The sequence below is a fragment of the Peromyscus eremicus genome, chromosome 4 (assembly GCF_949786415.1).
Source record: "Peromyscus eremicus chromosome 4, PerEre_H2_v1, whole genome shotgun sequence".
In the NCBI taxonomy this organism is placed as follows: domain Eukaryota; kingdom Metazoa; phylum Chordata; class Mammalia; order Rodentia; family Cricetidae; genus Peromyscus; species Peromyscus eremicus.
The window spans coordinates 13,778,999-13,804,802 of record NC_081419.1 but is presented as its reverse complement, the minus strand read 5'-3'; the positions used below and the strand labels follow the sequence as shown (position 1 = coordinate 13,804,802).

General features: G+C 46.5%; 1 protein-coding gene across 1 annotated transcript in view; it reads left to right on the top strand.

The window, feature by feature from the left end:
• The window catches only part of Pax8 (paired box 8), a 54,262-nt gene that overhangs the window by 7,527 nt on the left and 20,931 nt on the right, over positions 1-25,804 (top strand). The window contains exons 2-6 of the mRNA XM_059258800.1: positions 21,058-21,223; positions 22,743-22,940; positions 24,604-24,692; positions 25,070-25,195; positions 25,458-25,633. Coding sequence (XP_059114783.1) covers positions 21,058-21,223; positions 22,743-22,940; positions 24,604-24,692; positions 25,070-25,195; positions 25,458-25,633 — 755 coding nt within the window. The remainder of the gene's footprint in view (positions 1-21,057; positions 21,224-22,742; positions 22,941-24,603; positions 24,693-25,069; positions 25,196-25,457; positions 25,634-25,804) is intronic.

The window sequence follows — 25,804 nt, the reverse complement described above, 5'->3', positions numbered from 1 at the left end:
CCTCCCTCATAGGCTGAAGTCCAGTGAGAGCTGCTGAGACACACAGACACTTAGATGCCCACATATTAACACACACACACACACACACACACACACACACACACACACACACACACCTGATACACCTAATACATAGACACACACATACAACCAGATCTGGAACTAGAGAGAGGTATAAAGGCACACGAACCACTTTCTTGGGCTCATACAAGGGCAGGACCAGTTCTGAGAATGAGTGAGTGGCTACTTAAATGTTATAGTCTGGACACCTGACCATTTTCAGTTTAGTCCTCCTTCTTGGTTACACACACTCATGTACATACCACATATGCTGGTAGATATGAGTTTACACAAAGACCTGTACCTTCTTACACACATAGACACACTGGGAATAAGACTTGACAATGTTTAGAAACTGCCCTAGGACTGTAGCTGATAAATGGGAAAGAGAAGTCCCTCTGTTCTCAGAGACCCCTAGAGACTCAGCTATGAAAATACAGGTGTGACTGATATGTCTCGGTTGAATCCACAGTTGCAAGAAGATGATAGTAGATGGAGTGGGAAAGCAGAATCCAAGCTACCCAGGGACTCTGCTCCATACTGTGGGTTCATTTAGGCATGGAGAAATAGCCCATACCACCTTGGGTTTGTAGCTTATGGTTTCAGATGCGAATAGAGGAATATGGTTTATCTAGACATGTCCTAATTGCCTGACCGCAATTCCTTACATAGTTAAAGAACATGGGTAATCATGGAGGTTCAGTAGACACTCTCAGGTTCAGCATTATTTTTTGTCAGCTGGGGCTCAGCGACAGGTGGTCACTTGCTACTAGCCACCTCTAACAACACTAGCTCCCTGGAATCCTTGGTGGATCTTTCCTGATCTGGATAGTCACTAGTGGCAATCACTGAAGGACTTACTCTTTGCTAGTCCAGCTTTTTTGTACCCTGAGAATGGAGCATTGAGTGCATGTTGTCCAGGCAGGATCCCCTGCTCAGAAGAGACCATCGTCTCTAACATGACACTCTGGTTTGGAATTCTGGAGCAGCTCTTACTCTCGGGGCCCTTTGGCATTTGTCCCAAGCCTCCTGCACACACAGCTATACCCAAGCTTACACAGGTGGCTGTTGGAGAAAACCCGAAAGGGAACGGGGAAAGTTAGCAAGTCTCAGGAACATATGAGGCCACCATGGTTGAAAACACCCACAGTGTTTATGATTACTGCAAGCAAGATGGTTTACTCAGAGAACAGATAGTTATCACTTTCATAAGTCTGCAGTTCTCAAACAGCATTTTCTTGTAGCATCCATACAAGAGAGCCTAAAGTGCTAGCAGGGAACAGTGCATTTGTAGACAGAATACTTTCGAGTTGAAGGCATAAGTTTTTCTGCTTGTGAACTTCTATGTCTGTTGGTGGGGACCCAGGATCCAGGATCTGATTCAGCAGTGCCGTCAAGCTTGTGGCTTCAAGATGTTTGTTGTAGAACAATCTGACAGCCCTGACTTAATCCATGTCAGAATAGCTGGCATTGGTGTGAAGGGGAACTTGTCTGATATCCACACAGAGATTATGCCTCTCCAGTTACATGAAATAATGAGATCCACATGCCTCTCTCTGTCAGAGAGCATCTTTGGGACTCGCTCTGATTTTTCCTAACAATGCCTCTCCTTTCTAGGTACATGATATAGTTCACACATGTTGGTCACTTAAGGAACCCAGGTGCTTTGAAACAGAGTAAGGTGGCTACTGGAGCAGGGCCTCCCATTACTCAACTTCCCAGGCATGCACCCACTCACCCGTTACATCTGTGCAAGCTGCCATGGTCTCATTCTCTCAGCTCCCCTGGTAAACACCTACTTTCGTTTCCTGTTGCTGTGATAAAATATCCTGGCAAAAGCAACTTAAAGGAGAAGGGGTTTGTTTGGCTCAGAATTCCATTGCAGGGAAATTAAGGCAGCAGGTCCCTGAAGCTGTCAGTTATGCTATACCCACAGTCTGGAGCAAAGAGCAATGAATTAATGCACACGTGCACATTCACCCTACAGTCTCCACTCACACAATCCAGAATCCAGGGAATGATGCCAATCATGTTGGGTGGGTGTTCTCACCTCAATTAATGTAATCAAGACACCTGAACACCCTTTCACAAAGACAAATCCACAGGCCAAACTAACCTAGACAATCCCTTGTGGACTCTCTCTTTAGATTGTGTCAAGTTGACAACTGAAACTAATTGTCACAACACCTGAGGCCACATGCTTCTCCTTGAAATTTCCTCTGAAGGTCTTGTCATCTTCAAAGAGCCGTCCCAGAAACCCATAGATATCATGATTTCTTTTGTCTCCCTCTGGAGTGCACACGTATCTTGGTCCACTCTCTGGGAAGGCTCCTAGTCCCAGCCCTCCATTCTCCCACGGGAGCCTCTTACAGGTCCATTTCTCTGCCTGGTAGGCGCTCAGTCTGCACCCTGTGTCTCAGGAAGCATCTACATACCTCTTCGCTCTCTGACTCTGATACCTTATTCCCTCTGCATTGCACACACTGCCTTATTCCCTCGGCTTCCCTGAGCACACTCTGCAAACCCATCGGCATGGCCCATTGGTATTTGATTCCATTGCCCAAATCTTCTCCGTGTGCTCTTACCTGATTATATATTCCCAGGCCACACAAGCCCCAGGGTTTAATTCTAAATTATTTTAAGCAGGATTAGCATTAAACCATTAAGTTAAATAAGTAAATCCCTACTAAATCCTTCAGTATAGTAGGCAGGGACAAAGTGGCTCTTGCTGGGCCAGGACAAAGTGACCAAAGGGGACAGCAGCAATGGCAGCAGGACTCATCCTTTCCAGAATCCAGCCTCTTGGTCCTCGAAGATGAAGCCCCGAGGACCGAGAGTCTGAGGGCTGCCACAGGCAGACTTCTCAAGCCTGGATACCTTCGCCATCACACTGATATTCCAGAGACAGAAAAGCAAAGTGGACTTTCATCTACAGCCAAAGAAAGGAAAAGCTTCAGTCCACACAGACACAAAATGCTGAGCAAGAGGGAGAAGGAGACAGGCTAAACTGTGACTTGTGGGTGTAGCTGAGGGAGGGCCAGAGATGAAGTTGCACAAGGTAGGCCAAGCAGAGGTGGGGAATTCTACGTTGTGTGTCCTTGTGAAGGAGCTAACGATGGGAAGATGGATGGGGTGCAGAGCAGCCCTGGAGGATTTAACAAAGCCAGGCCGGGATATTCGTTCTATTCTGCCTTCAGAAAGTCTGCTTACAGAGCATTTGGCCCACCTCTTCATAAAACTTCCATCCTTGCCTGGCTGACTCCACATTTCTGTGTTTGGCACTTCTCATGGACTTTTTTTCTCTCTCTTGCCAGAGTCTGTTAGACTTTGTGATGTTTTTATTAAGGGAACAGCTGTGGCAGTACGTTTTGATAGCTAGATTATTCACATTATCAAAATGTTTTGATTTCTCTCCTCTCCTGGCGCCATTCCAGAAAACCTTAGCCTGGTGATTTTCCAAAATTATCTTGGATCCTTGCTTGTACTTCCTTTTAATCCAATTATTAACAGGTTTCTTTTGGTCAACTGCTAGTATAGGATCTGAGATGATTCCCTGCCTCCTTGCCCACCTTATTTCCCAGTATTTCTCTATGGAAACCCATGTCTCAGCAAACTTGTCATTGTTTACACACACACACACACACACACACACCACACACACACACACACACACACCACACACGTACATTCCCACTTTTGCATCTTTGCCCCTTCAGTGCCAGCCCCTGGTCACCCTCCCTCTTCCCACAACTTTGACAAAACTTTAGTGACTGTCCTGTGTGACTTCCCACACCATCAGCCCTATTCCTTCTCCAGCACTCAGCTCCCATTACCAGCAAACATTCTTTAGCTTTTTGATTGTGGTGTCCTGTCTCTGAAAAGTAGAAGAAAGTAAAAACCCTTTCAAACCTTTCAATTGCCCAGCATGTTGTACAGGATCCAATGTGGAGTGAGGACCCCGTGAGTGTCTGTGTGGGTAACCTCCACTTAATTCTTCAATAACATGTTGTATTGTTTTCCTAACTGACTGAAGGTTTTCCAACATGAAGCACACCTGATTCTCTCCATGCAATATGGTGTAATTACTTTTCAATTCTTCAATTTCTTTATAATAAACGACAACCAGGAGACTCAGGAAATGCAGCCCTGGAGAACCTGCTGCAGCTACCAAGGATGGAGCTGCCCCACTGGCATGCCTCTCCAGCCCCGGTGAGGTCAAATGCAAGGTAGCCAGGCTGGACTACAAAGACCACTAGAAGTTGCAAACATGGGCAAACATTGGCAGTTCTAACCCAAGGGCCTGCCTGGTGGACATGGGCTGCTTGGCAGGTGGCTGGTTAGATTAAAGTCAAGCACTCCTGTAAAGACAGAGGATTTCTTGACTCTTGTAGGCTAAGACTCAAACTATAGTCAATGCCTGGCATGTAGATGTGTAGTCAAGTGCTTAGCAAGAATTGGCCAGTTCAAAGAAGCTGCCTCCTCTTCCTCCTCCCCCTCCCCTCCTCTCACTCCTCCCCCTCCCCTCCTCTCCCTCCTCCCCCTCCCCTCCTCTCCCTCCTCCCCCTCCCCTCCTCTTCCTCCTCCCCCTCCCCTCCTCTCACTCCTCCTACTCACTTTTTCTTTTCTCTTCTCCCATTCTTTTCCTCTTTTTTCCTTCCTCCCTTTTCTCAACCTCTTTTCTTCCACCCCCGCACACACCCAGCTATATTCTTCACACTAACAGGGATTATTTCAATAGATCACTGCTACAGTGTGCATGTTGATTTGACCACAAAGATTCATGTATTAGAGACTTAGGCTCTGTAATGGTTCGTTTTCATTGTTAACTCAACTGACTTTAGAATCACCATGAAAACTACCCCTCTGAGACTATGTGGGTATTTCCAGAAAGATTTAACTGAAGAAGGCAGAGCCACCTTAACTGTGGGTGGCACCATCCCCTAGGTTGGGGTTCAGGACCAAACAAAAAGAAGAAAGCAAGTTGAGCACAAGTACTCACCTGTTTTCTGACTGTGGACTCAGTATGACCAGACACCTCATATTCCTGCCGTCTCCACCATGATGGACTGTATCTTCTAACTGTGAGCCAAAAATAAACCCCTCTTGTTTTTTTTTTTTTTTCACAAAATGGAAAAATAACTAATTCAATTCCAATTGTAATGGTATTGAGCTTTGATGGGACCCTTGGAGACGAAGGGTGTTCCCTAAGAACAGTGTTTAGCTCATGGGTACACTTCCATGCTCGTCTCAGGGGAGTGGGTTAGTGTTTCAGGATGGGTTGGTTATATAACAGCTGGTACAATGTGAGGCTACTCTGTGAGTTTGGCGTCTTCTACATGTACCCTAGCAGACCTTGTCTAACACAGAGCAAGGGAAGAGATGTATGTTGGGACTTGGCTGTGTCAATTCACTGATGCTCTTCTGTGGGGGAAAAAAAAAATCCCACCACAAGCTGGAAGAATCAAGAATAAAAAAGACCAGAGTGGTGGCTTGGGGTGGAGACAGTGATGCCAGGAGATGTGGGTGTGATGTTTAAAGGGGTTTTCCCCAGAGTCTTGCTTGAACTTGTACTAGAGGACCCTTTAGAGGGACGCTAGACAACAGCCAAGTGCCTCAGACAAGTATCTCACAGGGGCCTTTCCATCTGCCGTGTTCATTTCAGAGTTAAAACCCCATTGAGGAGGCCGGACAGATGACTCAGCAGTGAAAGGAACTAGCTCCCAGAGGATACAGGTTCAATTCCCAGCACCTGCATGGTGGCTCACAACCTTCTGTAACTCCAGTTCCAAGGGATATGACACCCTCTTCTGGCCTCTGCAGTCACCAAACACACCACAAGATGCACAGACATACATTTAGGCAAAATACATCTATAATCCCAGCACTCAGGATGCTGAGATAAGAGGATTGACAATTCAAGGCCAGTCTGGGTCACATAGCAAGACGCACATACATCTACACATACACAGACAAAACAAAAATGAAAACAAAACATAACAAAACAAAACAAAAGCCTACTAGTTTATGTATTGGTTTGTTAGGGCTGTGGTGACAAAATACACAAGCAAGATGGCATAAACATCATAAATTTCTCATCGCACAATTCTGGAGGCTAGAAGCTTCAGGTCAGGATGTCACCAAAATTACTTCCTTCTTACTTTCTAGCTTCCAGTGTGCTGACAGTCTCTGGTGTCCCTTGGCTCATGGCAGCATAACTTCAGCTTTCACATGGTCCCCCTCCCCCATCTGCCTATTCCTGTGTCCTAATTTCTACTATTGTCTATGGCATGTTCATAACAGATTAGTGCCCATCCTAATGGCCTCATTTTAACCTCATTATCTGCAAAGATTCTGTTTCCAAATAAATTTATATTCTGAAACATTGAGGGTTAGGACCTCAACATAGGAATTTAATGAGTAGGACACAGTTCCGCTCATACTGATGTAAGTACTATGTGTCAGGGTCTTGCTCAGCACCCTTCCCCTAACCTTGACTACCTGAAGCTAATTTGAGTCCTCGTGACACCAAGTGCAGAAATCCAGGTTTGAGACTGACAGAGTAGGGGATGTCAACACTTGTCATCCAAAATCTTTTCTGTTGCTCTATAGTGGAGGGGACTTTACCCCTTTTGCCCAGCACAGAACCCCATATGAGAGCCTCAAGTATGGATTTAAACTTAGAAAGATAAAAATGACAAGCATACAAGCTGATAAGAGAACACACAATCTTTCCGGGTACTCCTTGGTTCGGAATATACTCAACCCAACCTATGCCTTCTCTTCTGCTACGACAGCACCAACATCCCAAAAGGGCCTCTGTGGACAGAAAATGAACAAGTCAGAAAGCAAATTCTGTCCTGGCTCTGCAAGGAAGTAAGTCTGGACACCAGGTCATCTCTTCTTTGCTGTCTGTCAGGCACACTCTCAGAGTAGCCTGCGTATGCATGGGTACATGTCACCTTTCTCAGACTGTTGGTCACAGCAGCCTGCTCCATCATAGGAGCCCTTGTGATCCTCTGTAAACTGTTCTCATCTTATTACATCAGCCTCAGGGCCACCCTGCTGGTGTGCTATCTAGGGGGCTCAACCTTATTACTTTCTTCCTCTTGGGAGATTTCCACCTTAGCCCCTGAACCCAAGGACAGCCCTGGAGTATTAGGCCTCTGGGACCATATGCTCTGCAGAAATCTAGGCTCAGATTCATGTAGCCACAAGTCCTGCAGTCAACTCCACGCCTTTTTATTCCTGACACTCTGTGTGTAGCCTTAGAGCAAACAATTCCTTTGCTATGGTGCCAGGTTCTGGGTTAGTGGCTATCATAGTTATTGTGGTGGTTTGAAAGAAAAATGGCCCCCAAAGGGAGTGGCACTACTAGGAGGTGTGGCCTTATTGAAGGAAGTGTATCTCTGTGGGGGTGGGCTTTGAGGTCTCTTTTGCTCAAGCTTCCCTCAGTGTGACAGTCAGTCAACTTCCTGTTGCCTCTGAGTCAAGATATAGCACTCTCAGCTCCAGCACCACATCTGCCTGCACACTGCCATGCTCCCCTCCATGATGATAATGGACTGAACCTATGAAACTGTAAGCTGCCACCTCAGTTAAATGTTTTCATTTATAAGAGTTGCTGTCTCTTTATGGTGTCTCTTTATGGCAACAGAAAACCCTAACTAAGACAGTTATGGAAACCACAGATGGGGAATTTTGTGTGTTGTACTCAGAAAGACAGATCTTCACGTGTTCCCACCTGTGTAACTCAGGGTGGCCAGACCTCCTACTGTCTTGCCTTGAGGGATCCAACTCCAATCTTTCTTCCTCTCTCGCCCCTCTCCACGCCACCCCTCCCCACATATACACAGTCTTTCTAATTGTGTCTGATTCTAATTCTAGCCAAAGCCTACTCTTTCCTCCTCTCTAAGCTTGTTAATCACGTCTTAGTTAAGATCTCAAAGGCGAAGAAACCCAGAGCTGGAGAGAAAATGAGAAAAGGTTTAGTTCACAAGGGGAAAGTGTATCTTTTTCTCCTTTGTGATGGCGTTGTATTTAAGACTCCTCATTTATCTGGCCTCTTAGTCACTGTAGTTATTCTAACTACAGCTGTGTTTCTTTCTTGTCCTCCCTCTCCTTCTCTACTGCCCGCCCCCCATCCTGTTTCCTCTTTCTCTCCATTCTCATGTATTTTTTTCTGTCCCCACTAGGGGTTCTTTTAGCCACCTCTCTATTTTCCTCCTTACCCATCTCAAAGTGAGTTTTAAATATGTTCATTAAACTCAAGCATATAACCTTGTAGCAGAACTACAGAACCTCGTGTCCTAGCAGTACATGATAACATAGCTTGAATTGTTCACCGCCCACCAGCCCCAGACATAGATGCACACACTGATTGCACACACTGACCTCCTCTCTAGTGTACACACATCACCTGTGAGTATTCTGCAGGACTGCTTGGTGGAAGGAAGGTGATAATACATGTGGTCCATAGTTAATGGGTCAAAAAGCCTCAAGGTTTGGTAACATAGTAAAGGTTATTAATGTGTATGTTTCCCAAGGGCAAGCCTGCCATCTATTCAGAAGCCATCTCAACATATGTTACAGGTCTCCTAGAATACTATCAGAGAGTGAACACTCGTTGAATTAAAATCTAATTGAAAATTGTTTTAATATCACCCACTTTCTTAAAACAGCAACAACAACATGATAGCCACTAGCCCCTGAACACGGGGGGAGTCTGGGGTGACCTGGGGGGAAGCTGAAACTCAAAGTGTATACTCAGCTCTGAATTGTAGAGCTCTGGCTCCTCTGTGTAGCTCAGAGATGTCTAGCACTACCCAGGCCTTTGGTACCAGGAATCCACAGGCCTCAGGAAGCTCTGGGGGAGGAGCCAGAAGAAAGACCTCTAACACACCTTCCAGGACTCTGGGAGGCTCCTGGTTGTAAGTTCATGTTTAATCAACTAACTAATCATTTTTGGTTCATAGTTATTTATATTCTAAAGAGTGGATATGAACTCTGAGCAATCACCAGAAGATCTTTTGAAAGACCCAGGATCAGGGACAGAATGCCAAAATCTCCTCTTTGAATTGTACAAGGTGGAAAGTACCTGGCTTCCCAGGGGAGGCTAGTGAGTAGTCAGTGGGGGAAGGAGGATTCTGCTCCCCAGAAAGGAGCCTATACAATCAGAGGAGGTGCTGCAGCTGCCCCTGAGGCTCTCAGGATCCAGACAGAAAGCCTGAAGAGTGAGATTCGCAGGCAAGGCCACCAAGGAGAGAGCATTAGTGACCCCTGCTCCTGGTAGGCCTCTCTCCTTGGGTATATGGAAGCCAGAGGGCAGGGTACAGATCGGTCACACCCAGAGTCACAGTCAAGGGCCTTCATGTCTTTACAAAGGTGAAGTACTGTGCCTGTTGTTCAAGAAACTACCAAATCTCAGCCATAGGGACAAAGATGCCCATCTTCGGCTTAGTCTACTAATAAAATATATAGGACATGAGCAAGCTGGAAGCAGCCTTCAGAAATCTTCGGGAGAGCCCCAAAGTTCATCCTACCAAGGAAAATCTAGAGCATGGCAACTTTCAGGCTCAACATGCCCATGACCCAGCACTGGCCCCTGTCCTCTGGAAACCACACATTGTCCTCAGGAAAAGACCCGATCTCAACATCAGCGGTCCTTTCCCCAGGAAGCTTAGGGGATTATTGGCATTTATAGCAGCTTCATCCTTGAAAATACAAACACTGGGGGCCCTTTTGGGGAGGGAGGTGACAGGGTTAATCTAAGGGCTAAGGGAGGCAGAGAGAAAAAGGCCTTGAAACCACAGTGAAGCCAACCAGATTAATAGAGAAAGAGGGGGGTGGTAGACCATTAGGAAGACAAAGAGAAAATCATGCTGGAGCAATAGAAAGGGAAATCTAATATCAACTAGGGAAAAATAAATGGAGATTAGGGCAAACAAATTAGCTTTAATGGGTTCAATGCTAATACAAGAATAACAGCAGACTGTGAATGCCTTTGAGGGGAAGATGGGATAAGGAACCTGGGCAGTCAAGCAGGCAGTGGAGATTATGCAGGGAAAGGGGATGGCCGAAGGAGTCAGGGGAGGGAGAGAGGGGAGACAGAGGTGAAGGAGCACAGGGAAGGTGTAGGAGTGGCCTGCTGTCTCTGCCGGGAAGGGGCTGGTGACAGTAGGTCAGAGGGGCGGTTAACACCGGCACAAATGAAGTAAAGCGACTGAAAGAGACTGAGGACGGGGGGAAGGCTGGAAAGGCAGAAGAGAAGAGGTGGAAACAGACTCGAACAGAGCAGAGGAAAATAATCCAATGTGGAAGAGTAGGGAACGGCAAAGAGCTGGGTTTTTTTTTTTTTTTTTTTTTTCTCTTACTGGGAAAAATCCAATAGTGATGATATGAACACCAAACCTCTGCCATATGAAAACCTGGAAAGAATTTTAAAGTGGGTTTGGAAAGCACGCACACTTGGTAGGTGGTGTTGGAGGTCTGTTCACTCTTAGGGAGGGTCTGACTACACACAGAACGACCACCTTGCTGCCAAGGGTAGCTGGAGCTGCGAAGTGCAGAGTATTTGCTTAGGCATCACATGGGAAGCCTCCAGCTCGAGGGTCAGCGCTGGCCCTGTAGTAATGTGCAGACTTGGGCAAATTATGTACCATCTCTGCTGCTTACCCTGTCGTATGTAAAATGGAGGCAATGTGCTTTCTACCTCAAGGGCTATTGTGTGAACTCAATGGAAAGATGCGCTTACACTGTTCTGCTTGGCTCAGGAAGGAGTGTGTTTCTCAATGCTGCCTGCAGCGGTTACTCCTAGGCATTAACTAACCCAGGAAAGGGGCTGAATACAGAACACAACCCGCCCCCTTCTTCCTTCTCCTTTCTCCTTTTTTTTTTTTTTTTAGGAACGATACTGGTAAAATACAAGTCAAGTTTGGTTCTTTTTCAACGATAGCCTAATCCAAAGGAAAGCTCTTTACCCACCCTTAGTGTCCCTCCTTCTGTACCCATACAACCTGCTCTCCATACCTGAGTACTGGAGATAAAATAATAGTACTAAGCCTTCTCAGCGACCCCACCCTTTGGGCTGGTCCAAGCAAGGGCATCTTTCCCATCTTCTAGGGGAATCCTGCTGGGAGACACTCTTTGATTTGGCTGAGCTTCAGACACAAGAGACCCAGGGTCGCTGTTGCTTCTCTCAACTGCCTTAAAGCTTGTGGGGGAGCAGAGCGGGGCAGATCAGAGGAAGGCATCCACAAGAATGCCCAGGAGTCAATGAGTAACCACCTAGTCATGCACTTCGGGAGGAAAAGGAGCGGTGGCATCATTCTTGACCCCCAAGGCATCCAGAACCAAGCTTTTCTCATTACAAAGGATTCTGAAACGATGAGAACAGAAACAACCCAGCCAAGAGGGGCAACTGTGGCCGGGGAATTTGCTACTTGCTGAGATGTGAAAAAGTAAATTGAAACCATTAGAGAAAGAACCATCCATGAAACCATACCCCCAAAAACATGGATAGCAAAACAGACACAGGAATGGCAAACCTTTATGGATGGTTTGCTGAGTCTAGGTCCAAACAATACACTTAAGCAGAAGGAAATGAAGTTCATGCCAAGGTCATAACTTAGAGGTGAAGTACAGGTTTTCTGGTCTGTGTCCTATACAGCTTCAGAGAGTGAAAATCAGTGGATGTATGAACCCCATCCAGGAATCATTGCCACAACACATGCTGGGAAGCTGCTCCTCAGTTGGCGTGTCTATGATGGACAGCTAAATGGGCCAACCGGTAGGTAGCAGAGGACTGGAGGACTTCCTTCTTGTTCCAAGTGGTTGTTGGCAGCAGTAGTTGATCTAGATTCCAGCAACATCTGAGCAAAACTGTCAATCACATTGCTGCTCCAAGCCCTAGATCTCGCGGAACATCTTTCAAACATCTAGATCAGCGTTTTCCTTTGCCTCCTCCAGCCCAGGGACAGTGGCTGCTTCCTATGATTGTGCATCTGTTACTCAAGACACTTGGACCAGAAGTGTTTCAAATTTCAGACCTTTCTAGATTTGGGGATATTTACACACACACACACACACACACACACACACACACACACACACACACACACCCTCACAGTCTTGAGGATGAAACCTGAGTTTCATTATGTCATCATGGCATTCATTCATGTATTCCTTAGGCCTATAACCCGAAAGCCATTTTGTGTGAGATTTCCATGCCCCTGTGTTTTCATTCACACCCTTCAGAGAAGTCAGGTCGGGAACATTTAGCTTGTTGATACTAAAGAAGTTTATGATTTTTGAAAACATTTCGTATTTAGGGAATTTGGATTAGGGATGATCAACCTGGGTCTCAGAGATACTTCATTTCTTCCTTTGTGCTTTTATATCCCTTGACACCCAGGGAATTTTGTTAAAACCTTTCTGCTGAAATTCCTAGGAACAGGTTTCTGTCTTCTGACCACACTCTGAATGATGCTACCAGAAGAAATTGGAGGAAACCAGGTTCTGGGATTGGATTGTCCTTGTCATTGTCCTTGAAGGTAGTGTTCAGCTCCTAGGCAATGTGAAGCAGGAATGTTTCTTTTCTTTTTTACTGACTGGAGGACAACACAGACACAAAGTAGCACTTCCCACACAGTCACGAGTCAAAACTTTCTCCATAGCAGGTATCTGAGTTCACAGAAAGGTAACTTCTGCTACTAATCTACTGTCTCCTTGGCTTGAGCTGTGACGCGTGGGTCTCGCTTCTCCCCAACAGAACCGTAAGCCTCACAAGACCAGGAGAATGATAGTCGTCCCATCATTCTCCACCGAGCCTTTGTAACCAGAGTTAAAAACAAAAAGCTTCTTAAGGAGGCATTTTAAGACCCACACTGGGGATAGCTTCCACATTGGTGCAAAGCTGTAACAATAGCACTTATTTCTCCGCGAGCTCCTTCAGAACCTGCAGCCACATTCACCCATAAATCTGGCTCCTCAGAAAAGTAGGCATCAGAGGCTCGATGTCAGAGCCAGTAGAAAGGCCACTGCAGTCATTCCCTGGGTTCTCCAGAAGCATCGAAAACCTTGCTTTCCCCAGGCTGTGAAAAGGGGAGCTCCTTCTTCAAATACTTACATCTAACGGTCTGTGGAAAACAGAGTTCTGTTGAAGGCAAAGAATATGTAGTCTTCTCTAAACTTGGCTCCTTTAACAGAAAGGACCAGAGGGAGCAGGCAAGAGAAGACATGGAGGACTTCCTGAAGGAGGCGAACTCTTAAGATATAATGAAATCAATCAGGAGAAAATAAGGTAATGCACTCCAGGCACGGGGGATGGCATGAGTGAGGATTCTGGGCAGGACTCGGGTGCTGTGACAGAAATGGTAAGCAATTATGTGCACTAGGGCATGAATTTTAAGGCTTAGATAGGTGGGGGATGAGTCAAGAGAGGAAAGAAAGCCCATGGTGGGTCTTGTCTGCCGAATTTAGAAGCTTGGACTGACCACGAGGGAAAGGATGCTGTGCGTTTTCTTTAAACATTCTTAAAAATGGGAGGGGTACACCCAGACATGGGTTTGGATGTGCTGATTTCCAACTACGTAACAAAGAGCCACATGGGGAAGGTTGGAGGGAGATCAATGAGTCCAGCTAACCTCTCCCACCGTCTGGTTTATGTCACCATGGGGGTTTTTCCTTGGTCTCCTTGAAATGATTCCATCTCTTGTTCCCCCTGCATTATTCTTTAATTCTACATCCATCGTGTCCTCGCATTCATCTTAAGTATTTATTAAACATTTATTTGTGTATTTGTCAAATGTATCACTCTTCATAGACTCTCTATCACTGGACTAAAAGCTCCATGAGGGTAGAGATCAATTTTATGTACCCACTTCTGCCAAAGTGTTTGGTATGTCATAGTGCAGAAGACAATGTTGAATATGTGGGACTTTGAATGCTGAAGAAACCTAGACAATATTGGTGTAAATATTTAGAGATAGAAATGAGATGGTCTGGTGAGTATTCCATATGAGAGAATGAAAGATGCTAGAAGCAGTTGGCTAATTCATATGGGATATGTTTATTTAGCATGTTACATAACAACAATAAACAAAACAAATACTTTTGACCTCATGTGGCTTTTAGTCTGGTAACAGATGGACATTTTTCATTTATATAATTATGCAAAGATATTTGGATCATCCTACACAAGCTTCTCCTCATTCAAATTTCCCCTGACTGTAAAAATTCCCCTACTTATTTTCAAACGAGTTTCTCCAAAAAAAAAAAAAAAAAAATTATACTTGATGCTGTGCTTTTGATGAACACTATGTAATAAATGTAAGGAATGCTGGGAAAACATCTACACAGAGGCTCAACCTAGTCTGTAAACAAAAGCAAAGCTCCTAAAGGCTGGTGAGTCCACACTCAACTACAGGGTAAACAGGAGTCAATTAGATCAAAGGGGAAGACAGAAGTTCTTCTGAGAAAACAGCATGTGCAAAGGCCCAAAGGCATCATGCGTGTTGACATCAGCTGGGGACCAGTGATGGAGAGTACGGTGGCAAACATCATGTGATGAACCTGGAGAGGTAGTCTCTCTGTATTCACGGGGCTGTTGTCATCAGCCGAGATGGCTGGGTGTGTGTGTGTGTGTGTGTGTGTGTGTGTGTGTGTGTGGTGATTATTTACTACTTGAGAGATTTCTTATAGGAAGTCGAATGTAAAGGGGGGGCACTCTTCTGTACTTACAATGCTATGAAAAGATAGGCAGTGTGTAAAACCATAAGAATGGAGTGCCCAGTGAAGGTGTGCAGAGTGAGACCAGCGCTGGGATTTGAGAGACATGTGGAAACAGAAAATGGGGATATACCCCATTAGAGAGAACTGAAAAGCCTAGGCTGGTCACGTAAGGAGCCAGGAGATAGTCATGGAAGCCTCTACCCACACATCTCTAAGTGTTTGAGCACATGCCAAGCATGAGGCTTAAGAGAGAGCTGACCCCTGAAAGGGAAGGGAGAAAATGGGAGGAACAGGAAAGGGAAGTGGGATTACTTTTTAAGGCATTTGGGTTGAAAAGAATTGGAAGAAAGAGTTTCACAGCCAAGGAAAGAATTTTCAGGTAGGGGCTAGAGAGAGTACATAGATTAATTTCATTTTATTTGTAGATTCAGAGTGTGAACCTAGTAGACAGTAAGTGGTAAATTTTTTTTTAAGTAGCACAATAAATTAGAGAGCCAGTCTGAAGAGCGTTTGGAACATAAGAGGTCTATGGGAAATGAGTGAGGAAGGTAAACAGTAGCCTTACTTAGCCACTCTATCTCCTCTCTAGCTTCCCATAGAAGGACAAGTGCCAGGCACAGAGACACCAAAGGTCAGGCAGAGAGATGGGGGCAGAGTGGATGCACAATACTGCTTTCCAGCAGGACAGGACAGCTCATCTTCTCTAAACCAAGGATCTAACGTGTACACAACCTCCTGGGTTGAAGTGATCTGGTGGATCAACTTGGGACAGTGGTATCCGTGGTTCTAGAACACTTTCCTTAGGTACAGTTTGAGACAAAGTCCTTGGATTTTTTATTCCATAAAGGTGTAAAGCCAAGAGGGAGAAGAAGCTGGGAGGTTGTGGCCATTGCAGACCTGCAAGCCAGTGTCCTGGGGAAGGGCAACACCAGACTGAGACCATCAGAGACTCATTAGCATCAGCAAGGCTTATTCTCCATGGGAGGGAAGTAGCATGGTTTGAAGGGAACCCCAAGGCAGCCACTGCATCTCTTACAATAGCCTTGCCAAGGGTCAAACATGACCCTTGACTCTCTTTGGAGCTAAAGTAAAAAAATCCCCAGATAGTAAAATCAGTTTTTACAATGCAGTACATTGAGCACATTGTTATTTTGGGGCTGAGCTTCAAGGAATCAAGATGGAAAAAAAAAAAAAAAAAGAAAAGAAAAAGAAAAAAAAGGAAAAAGAAAAAAGTACTGTGGAATGCGATTTGAGGGTCCCACTATAGGGACTCTGAGTCAGGTGCTATGTAAACAAAGACTTGGATTCTACCCTTGAGGAATTCATAAAGAAATCTGATAGAAAAAGTTGTTGGCCAGAAGTCAGTGATGTGATGGGTAATGATGCAAAGGACTGTGGAGGGCCAGGCAAGGTGTGCTCCCTCTCGAGTGTTTGACATCAGTCCACGCAACGGGAGTTTTCAGTGACGTCTCTGGTTCACTCTTCCATCCTTACTTCTTAAAGCCTTCTAGTAGAGAAGAAATTGCCAGTGTCCTTGAACTTCCTGAAATGGTCATTTTCCCCCAAACCATGCTTTTAGACAGCAAGCTTCAACTAAAGCTTTCCAGCCCTGCCAATCCTCTAAGTCAAGCTAACTCCTCTCTGATCATGGAAGCTTGCATTTCCCTATCTGAAGACCTCCATACTCAAGAGCTTTCTTACATCCAGCCAGGCTTCCTCCTACACATCCACCTGTCCCCACCCACAGTCCTCTAGACATACAAAAGGCCTTTGCTTATGAAGCTTCAAACCTCCTCCCGGTTTACACTTTTCCCAGCCCTACCTCTGGACCAACCAGGGAGCTCCTACTTAACCACTGGCTTCCGGCCTTAAGGCCCACCTGCCCATAAAGTACAAAGCAGCATGGGAAGGAGGTTAGTACAGTGGGCATCAGCTCCTCACTGAGGGCAGGAAGGAAGCCTGCACCCACCTCTGGGCATTTGGTGGTGAATCACCTAGAGAGGTCCACTCCCCCACACCGGACACAGAAAATACAAAGGCCCTTCCACTACAGAACTCAGTTCAAAACCTCAGCCCATAGAGGCTACCTTCATAGGCAGCCAGTTGGCCCTTCCCAATCTTTCTTTCATACATGATGTATAGAGATGGTAAACGGCATTCAACTTGATCAAAGCACCAGGACTTTATGCAAGGGCCTTTTCTTACTTCCTACGCTTCCTACGTTTTTTTTTTTTCCCCCCTAGTTATTCCGTTGACTCCTCTCTGACTGCCTGTGTGCTCCTCCAAGGAAATTCTACCTTAACTCGGAGATTCCCAGTTAATCTGGTTGTGTCTCCTGAAAAGAGTTAAGCATTCATGTCTCATTCAAGGTTACACACACAGGGCTCTGTACTCAAGTCACCATTAACATTTCGTTAATATGTGTTGAATCAAAATGAAAGTCATTAAATACACATAATGATTACATTTCTTGGCAAAAGATGGAAGAGAGAATATGATCTTGTTTGTTTGTTTTGTCAGCCTGTGCCCAATGCCCAGCAGAAACCAGTGAGTGGTCCCACAGTATCAGCCTTCACATAGTCTGGAAGCTTCTTAGGAACATACTTTTAAAAATGTGTTTATGAATTCTTTGAGAATTTCCTACAACGTATCTTGATCACATTCATCTGATTCCCCCAATTCTTCCTAGATCACCCCTCACCTCCCTATCTACCCAATGCCCATCTCGGGGGTGTGTGTGTGTGTGTGTGTGTGTGTGTGTGTGTGTGTGTTGCGTGTGTGCACCAATCCATTGAGTCCCGTTTGTCTAGGCTGACTAATCCTGGGAGTAGAACCAGATGTCATACCACTAAAGAACTGGCCTTCCCTTTCCTATCAGCAATGGAATCCCAACAGATCCTGAGCAGGGTTGGGGCTTCTGTTCCTTCCATGCTGGGATTTTGTCTGGCTTGAGCGTGTGCAGGTCTGGTGCATGCTGTCAGAACTCCTGTGAGTTCATAAGTGTACCTGCTCTGTTGTGTCCAGAAAACACTGTTTCCTTGAAGCCATGCACCACCTCTGGCTCTTACAATCTTTCCACCCCCTGTTCTGCATAGATCTTTGAGCCTTGAGGGGAGGATGTGATGTATATGTTCCATTTAGGGCTGAGCGCTCCAAAGTAACATATTCTCTTCACAATGAAGAGTTATGGGTCTCTGACAAACACAAACTCTTGGTTCTACCCTAGACCAACTGATTTAAAAACTTAAGGTGTTATACTCAATAGGTTTTTATTCAACAAACCCTACAAGTGACTCTGGTGTGTGTTTCAGTTTGAGAACTACTACCCAAGTGTTAGGGCCCAGTCAGGGTGGTACCATTCAACCATGGTAATGTGATAATGAAAACCTTTATATTTATATCAAGACTTGGAGCTAAAGAAGAGCTTCTCCACCATCATCCCATCTTCCCATTGCACTTGTTATTATCACGAGCAGATACAGTGAGAAACGCTGCCAAGCTCCATGTCATGCCTACGGTTCCAAACAACCAAATCTACTCAAATGATACGACTAAAACACTTAGAGTCGAGGCAGAAATCTGACCCAAGCTCTTCCACGGTAAAATAATGCCTAGAGAAGTCAGTTCAGGGCCAGAGATGTGGCTGGCTGTTGTTTCGTAAGCAGCGGTAAGGTCCCGGGGATCTGGGTTTCTAAGGATTCTGTGTCAGCCCTTCGATAATTTAGGACCATAATTTGTACTCTGACTATTGGAGAATCACATGAGTAGATTGTATTTTTGTTTTGTTTTTAGGTAAAATGCTCAATTTGTGACACTCCTGTATGACGCCCATGTATGTGTGTGTGTGTGTGTGTGTGTGTGTGTATATATATATATATATATATATATATATATATATATATATATATATGAAATCTGATTTGCAGATAAAGAGATTCTAGCATAAAGATCTGTGCCTCATGCCTTAAAAATTCTGGAAAACCGGGACAAATTTGGTTAGCTGTCTGATGTGCCCTGGTGGTCAGTGTCTATATCCCAAAGAGTCAAAAGGCACCAGTGAGGGAGTGAGGGGCAATCTTTCCACAAGGGGCATTATGGCCAGTGAGGGGTCAGAGGAATAAGTTCAAGAGCAGGTAAGAGCCACATTGCCCATCACCTGGGCTGGACTGAAGGTCCCTGAGACATTATCCAACTCATGGAAAAGTATTCACTGGGACAGGTGGCCTAGGACAGGACAGGCAGAGGCTGTGCCTGGAAGATGGACCACCATGTCCCTCATGCTTGGTGTGAAGCCAGCGCATTTTTCCTCCTGACTTAATGCCCAGGACAGAGGCTTTTTGACTTTGTTTGTTTGTTGTAAGGGAAATTATCTGTTCTGTTGAAGACAGCTTGGGCCCCTGGGAAGAAATTGGGAGGCGGTTCCGAATGTGCTAAGTTAGTGGGTGATTATGGGCACAATGTGCCCAGCAAAGGCACTTCCCACCCTTGACCATACATATTGTTAACTGGTCACACTGACCTAGTATTAACTTTCCCTTCTTACTGGCTGACTCTCCGTGACTCCCTGTACAATACTGGCTGCTATGCAGTAAGCTTCCTGGGATCCTGAGCATTTGGGCTCAATCCTTTCTGCTCCACACCAACCTCTAGAGTTCTTATGCATCCCCACCCTAAGCTAGATCGCCAGATCCAGTCCTTGGTGTGCAAAGATGCTAGTCATGCCTAGGCAATGACACTGTCATCATAAGGTTGCAGAGACAGGGTCAGGACAGCCATCAATCAAGGGCCCACACAGAAGCAGCAATGACGGAGCCCTGGGCTTTGTTTGGATCCTGGCTGCTCTTCACATAAGCTGAGTCATTCTCGTTAAGTCACTGAAATGTTCTTTATGATCATCTTTTGGGAAATTGGACATCTCAGTTCTGAAATTAATCCAACATGGATCATAGAGTTGAAAGTATTGCAAATCTAACAGACACCCTACGCTTTTCACCTCAAAACCTTTGCATGTACTATTCCCATGGCTCAAACAGGATCTCCTTTCTCTCATCTAGCACTTCTTTGCCCTGAGCCTTAGCTTGAATTTTTCTAAGAACCCTTCTGTGCTTCTTTGGCCAGGGCCAGGTCTACTGATTCAATAATTACCTCTCTAAGCACGAGATTCCAGAGAAGATCATGAGGGATGTTAATTAGCTGGTCTAGGCTCCTGGGGCAATAAGCCCTGTGAGGCGGGTGCAAGTATGCAGATGGTTTTATTCACCTTGGGGCTTCAGAACCTGCTAAAGCACCTGTCACATACTAGGCACTCAGTAGATAAGGGTCTGACTAGATATGTGTGGTCAGAATGAAGCATAGAATCAGCCCAGAGGGTAGAGGTCAAGTCAGAGAAGCAGCTAAGGCTTGGCTTGCCATGTACTGTACTACCCCTACCCCAGCCTGACACAGGGGTACTAGACTCATGGGATGTGTTCTAGTGAGTTCTCAGCTTGCTATGTTTAGTTCTCTGAACTGTCAAAGAGAAGAAAACTTGGGGTTGCTTAGGTGAGTGACAGACCACAGACAGGGCCTAGTCCATTCTGACCTACCTCAACCAGAGACTCTCTCCTTCACTTCTTTGTGTTTGTGTTCTACAATATGATTCTGTAGCTGGACGGGGTGGTGCACGCCTTTAATCCCAGCATGCAGGAGGCAGAGGCAGGCAGATCTCTGTCAGTTCGAGGCCAGCCTGGTTGTAGAGTGAGTTCCAGGACAGTTAGGGCTGTTACACAGAGAAACCTTGTCTTGAAAAACCAAGAAAAAAAAAAGTTCTGTAGTTTAAGAGGAGCAAGACAAAGAGAAAGAAAAGGAAATTTAGGGGGAAGGAAGATATTTCCCCCAGTGTCATTCAGTGAGCTGAGTGTATCGGCTTAAGAAAAGCCTGAATCCTCTGCTCCTTTCACATCTGCAAATGGGAAAGTGGGGGGAAAGGACATTGACGATGCTTGGCAAGAGGGGGCTCCTGAAAGAGACGGAGCAGGTCTAAAAGGTCACCTGATAGTGATGTGCTCCTTTTGAACCCTCACATGACAGATGGGGTGAGCCGCTCATGCCACATGTGCCAGCCTTTCCAGGAGCTGTGTTTCTGAGCAAGATGGAGTTCACATAGAGGGAGAGCTGAAGGAACTGACCATGGAGGGCCCAGACACGGTCACACACAATACTCATACTAATTCTCACCCAACATTTACCACCTGGTTCTGACAATTGCCCCTGACAATGCTGTCTTTTTAGGCCATGGAGGGCTGAATCAGCTAGGAGGGGCCTTTGTGAATGGCAGGCCTCTGCCGGAAGTTGTCCGTCAACGCATCGTAGACCTGGCCCACCAGGGTGTAAGGCCCTGTGACATCTCTCGCCAGCTCCGTGTCAGCCATGGCTGTGTCAGCAAGATCCTTGGCAGGTAAGCACGAAATTCACCGTGTGCCATGTACCTCAGGATGTTGTGGGTTTTTTTTTTTTTTTTTTTTTTTTTTGAGTTGAGGATTGAACCCAGGGCCTTGCGCTTGCTAGGCAAGCGCTCTACCACTGAGCTAAATCTCCAACCCAGGATGTTGTGTTTTTCAAGCCACAACTTTCAGAGTATCTGTTAGAAAAACAATGGGGAGTGTTTGATGCAATTCACAACCCAGCACTACTGAATCAGCCTCTCTGCTAGGCTCGTGGCTTTTGTAAGATAGCCAGGAAGCACAAAACTCAGAAATACAGAAGACTGAGAAGCATTGATTTGTAAGGCTCAGTGTGGTGGTTCATCAGGAAACTCTAAACTCTCAGAACAAATAAGAAGGTCAGAGTCTAGGCTCCAGCACAGGTAATAGGAGGAAATGGACTCAAATTTATGTATACCAGTAGCCTCTGCCTCACTCAAGTAATTCTAATTCTTTCAGTCAGGGCTGAGAACCACAGGGCACAGGTTCAGAAGGACAAAGAACACTTCCACTGGAAATATCCTTTAAGTAGAGAATTTGGGAATTCCAAAGTTCCATGCCCTGTCCACCTTACTTGCCAACCGGCCACACACAGACTCTATGTAGGTTGAAGGGAAGCTCTGCTTCATGGAAGTAAAGGGGCTGAGGTAACGGACCACAGAGAGCCCTGGCTCTCCACTTGATACTGTTAGAGGGAAAGAGGCCTTTTCTTAGGGCCAAGGAGAGAGTATTAGGAAGATGACTGAGGAGGACACAGAGGGGAGACGAGCTCTGATCGGCGATGACGACGGCGTTTTTAAAGACCATGTTACTCATTGGCAGCAGAGACCGGAGAAGACCAAAAGAGGCCAGAGGGCATCTTGATCAAGGCTCGAATCTGTCAGCCAGGTAGTTGTGAGGTGGATAGGTTCTGGAGGAGGAGGAGGCTCATCTTCAGGGGGCCGAATCAGGCCAGGGATCCCAAGTGAGGCTGGACTTCAGAGTCTGGGAGAAACGGCTTCAACCTGAACCGTGGAACCTGGTAGAAAACCAGAGAGCAAAGGGTGAGGGCGATGGCTCAGACTTGGACGAGGCAAAGGTGACCCGGCAAGAGGGGTCAGTGACTCCAGCTGGCTTCCCTGAGTGAGTCCAGGAGAACAAAGGAGCAGAGTCAATCACGCTAAGAGAAGGTGACTAAGAGAAAGGAACCACTGCAAGCCTGTGACTCCAGTGTCCTTTCTTACAAGGGAGATCCTTGTGTGCTTTCTGGTGCTGGCCAGAGGCAGAAGACAGAGAACCCAGGACGAAGTCTTTGCAGAGGGGTCTTGCTTTGGTAGCAGCATAAATCTACCCAAACAAGACAAGTGGATTGTTGGAGAGAAATCGACTGTTAGCCTGAGCAGGAGTCGGGGGAGAGGCATGTCTCACTCCCACACCTCTCCTCGGGAGACTCAGAGGGGTTCAAAGGCCCCACCTGCTTATCGGGTAATTTGGGGGGGTTCTCTATTGGAGTAGGTACTACGAGACTGGCAGCATCCGGCCTGGAGTGATAGGGGGCTCCAAGCCCAAGGTGGCCACTCCCAAGGTGGTGGAGAAGATAGGGGACTACAAGCGGCAGAATCCTACCATGTTCGCTTGGGAGATCCGGGACCGGCTCTTGGCAGAAGGCGTTTGTGACAATGACACTGTACCCAGTGTCAGCTCCATCAACAGGTGAGAGCCAGCGGCTTCCGGCCCCCTCCTAGGTTCTGGAAGATTCTTGTAAGAAACATGAAGGGACTGGTCTGGGTAGAGTAGGGGTTTTGGAAGAGGCTTTGCTTTGAAGAATCGAGCAGGAGCTCCCAGGCCTGGCACATGTCACCTCCTCTCAGCCTTCTCCTGCTCATGTTATGGAGTCCCCCTCTGTCCCCACACTCCATTGTGCCGTATCGTGTCCCCTTCCTTAAACACACTGTCCTCTTTCATTCCATGGAAGAAACTTCTTGAGCAGATCCTTTCCTGGGCCTCACTGGCGTACTTAGTTACTTGTTCACTTTTTCAATCATTTGCTCACTGCCTCCATCATTCATTTACTCACTCATTCATTCACACATAACTCATACATTTCTTCTGTGTTAGCTCCCAGAACTAATCGATGTCCTTGTGGAGCTTAGGATCTAACGAGAACACAGACACAAACAGAGTACCCATAAAGACATGGCAAAAACGCAGCTACTTGTCCTGCTGAGGCTAGGAGCCTGATGGCATGTGGGCTAGCCTGTGGTAACCTGTTTTAGGGAAATCATGAAGGCTTTTCCCTAAGTAAGAAGCAGTGAGTAGGAATTAACTAGGTGGAAAGTGTTACCAGACGAACTCTGCAGCACACACAGAAGCCTGTGGCTAGTGAGAGCTTGCACAGGAGATGAAAGTCAGTTAAGAGACAAGAACATGAAGTATACTGAGCATAAGATGCCAGAAGAAACTGTCCTCAAGAAGCCTGTGGTCCCCTTAACAGATTCCTGCCTTTAACGCATGTGCGGAGGGCATCCAGTAGTGTGTCTTAAGCAGGAAGCTGATTTGTATTTGAAAAAGCTCACTCTGGCTGAAAAGGAGAGAAGCAATTGGATAGAGCATGTGGGGTGGGTCACTTCGATTCTGTAGAGGAACAGAGCAGATGGTGGCACACACTCAGATGTTCACAACGAGATACAGAACAAGACCAACTCTGGGGAGGCTATCGAGGTCAAATTGGCAGAACCCTGTTAAGCTGCATCTGTATCTCTGCCTTGAGAGACCCACATTTCTTTTTCTTTTTTTTTTTTTTTTCTGGAGCTGAGGATCGAACCCAGAGCCTTGTGCTTGCTAGACAAGTGCTCTACCACTGAGCTAAATCCTAGCCCCCCCCCCTTTTTTTTTTTTTTTGGTTTTTTGAGACAGGGTTTCTCTGTGTAGTTTCGGTGCCTGTCCTGGATCTCACTCTGTAGACCAGGCTGGCCTCAAACTCACAGAGATCCGCCTGTCTCTGCCTCCCAGTGCTGGGATTATCATGACACAGGACATGGAGAAACAGGTGAATGAGGTGAGGTCACAGTTTGATGGTTGACTCCTTGGGTTGGAGACACATATAAGATATCTAAGTGGCTGCTGGGCAGTGGTGGTGCACATCTTTAATCCCAGAGCTCGGGAGTCAGAGGCAGGCAGATCTCTGTGAGTTCGAGGCCAGCCTGGGCTATAGAGTGAGTTCCAGGAAAGGCTCCAAAGCTACACAGAGAAAAAAACTAACACACACACACACACACATGTATGGGTCGCCATATAGGTGACTGGATCCTGAATAGCCATAGCTCCTACTCCTATTTTATATTCTTTCTCTAACAGTCCTTCTGCTTCCTCACAGAATCATCCGAACCAAAGTGCAGCAGCCATTCAACCTTCCCATGGACAGCTGCGTGGCCACCAAGTCCCTGAGCCCAGGACACACGCTGAGTGAGTGCTCAGGGATTTGGCTGTTCCTACACCTTTGAATGTAGACCCAATCTCCACACCCCTGTAAACACAGATGCATACAGACACACAAGAACATATGAGTGTTCATATGTTTGGATACAGACTGAGTTATTACCCTGAGACACAAAGTCTACATCCACGCTCACGGGAGACTCGCAGGAACATGGGGAAATGGACACATTTCAGACAAATATCATTCTAGGAATCCCTCCCCCCAGCAGGCCCTTGGAGTGAAGGACTCTAGCTCTCCAGGGCCTCGGTCCACAGCATAGCCTGCTGCTTTGAACCCATGGTAGCAGCAGGGGCTTCAGGGAGAATCACCTCCCACTTCCGACTTTCTCTTTACTCCTTTGCAGTCCCCAGCTCAGCTGTAACACCCCCAGAGTCACCCCAGTCAGATTCCTTGGGCTCTACCTACTCGATCAACGGACTCCTGGGAATTGCTCAGCCTGGCAGCGACAACAAGAGAAAGATGGATGACAGTGAGTTCTCGGGGGACCTGGGGGTGGTATGAGACACGGGATGCCACTTTGCTCAAGTTTTGATAGGAAGGCGGGCCTTTCCCTTGGCCCAGGACTGGGTAGGGTTCTGAAACCCCCTACTCACAGGAGCATGGGTCCTTCCTCTTCCTGACCCTTTCCCTACCTTCTCAGCCTGTCTGCTCCTCTGCTTTGGCCACTTGGTCTGGTGGCTTGGTAGAGGGGTCCCCTGAGAGCTTTCTTCCTGCCTGCCTGGGGGCACTAGGTGACCAGGACAGCTGTCGGCTGAGCATCGACTCACAGAGCAGCAGCAGTGGTCCCCGAAAGCACCTTCGGACAGACGCCTTTAGCCAGCACCACCTGGAGCCGCTTGACTGCCCATTTGAGCGGCAGCACTACTCAGAGGCTTATGCCTCCCCCAGCCACACCAAAGGCGAGCAGGTAAGAAGGTGGGGGGCAAGACATAGGCAGAATAGGCAAGGACCAGAGCAAAGTATGAACTCTAGCCATCAACACAACTCCAAATTGCTCCTATGGGCTCAGGGCACTCACTGGATGCAACGTCCAGCTGCAGGCATGCCTTGTTCACAAAATGTCTTGCCCTCTTCTCTC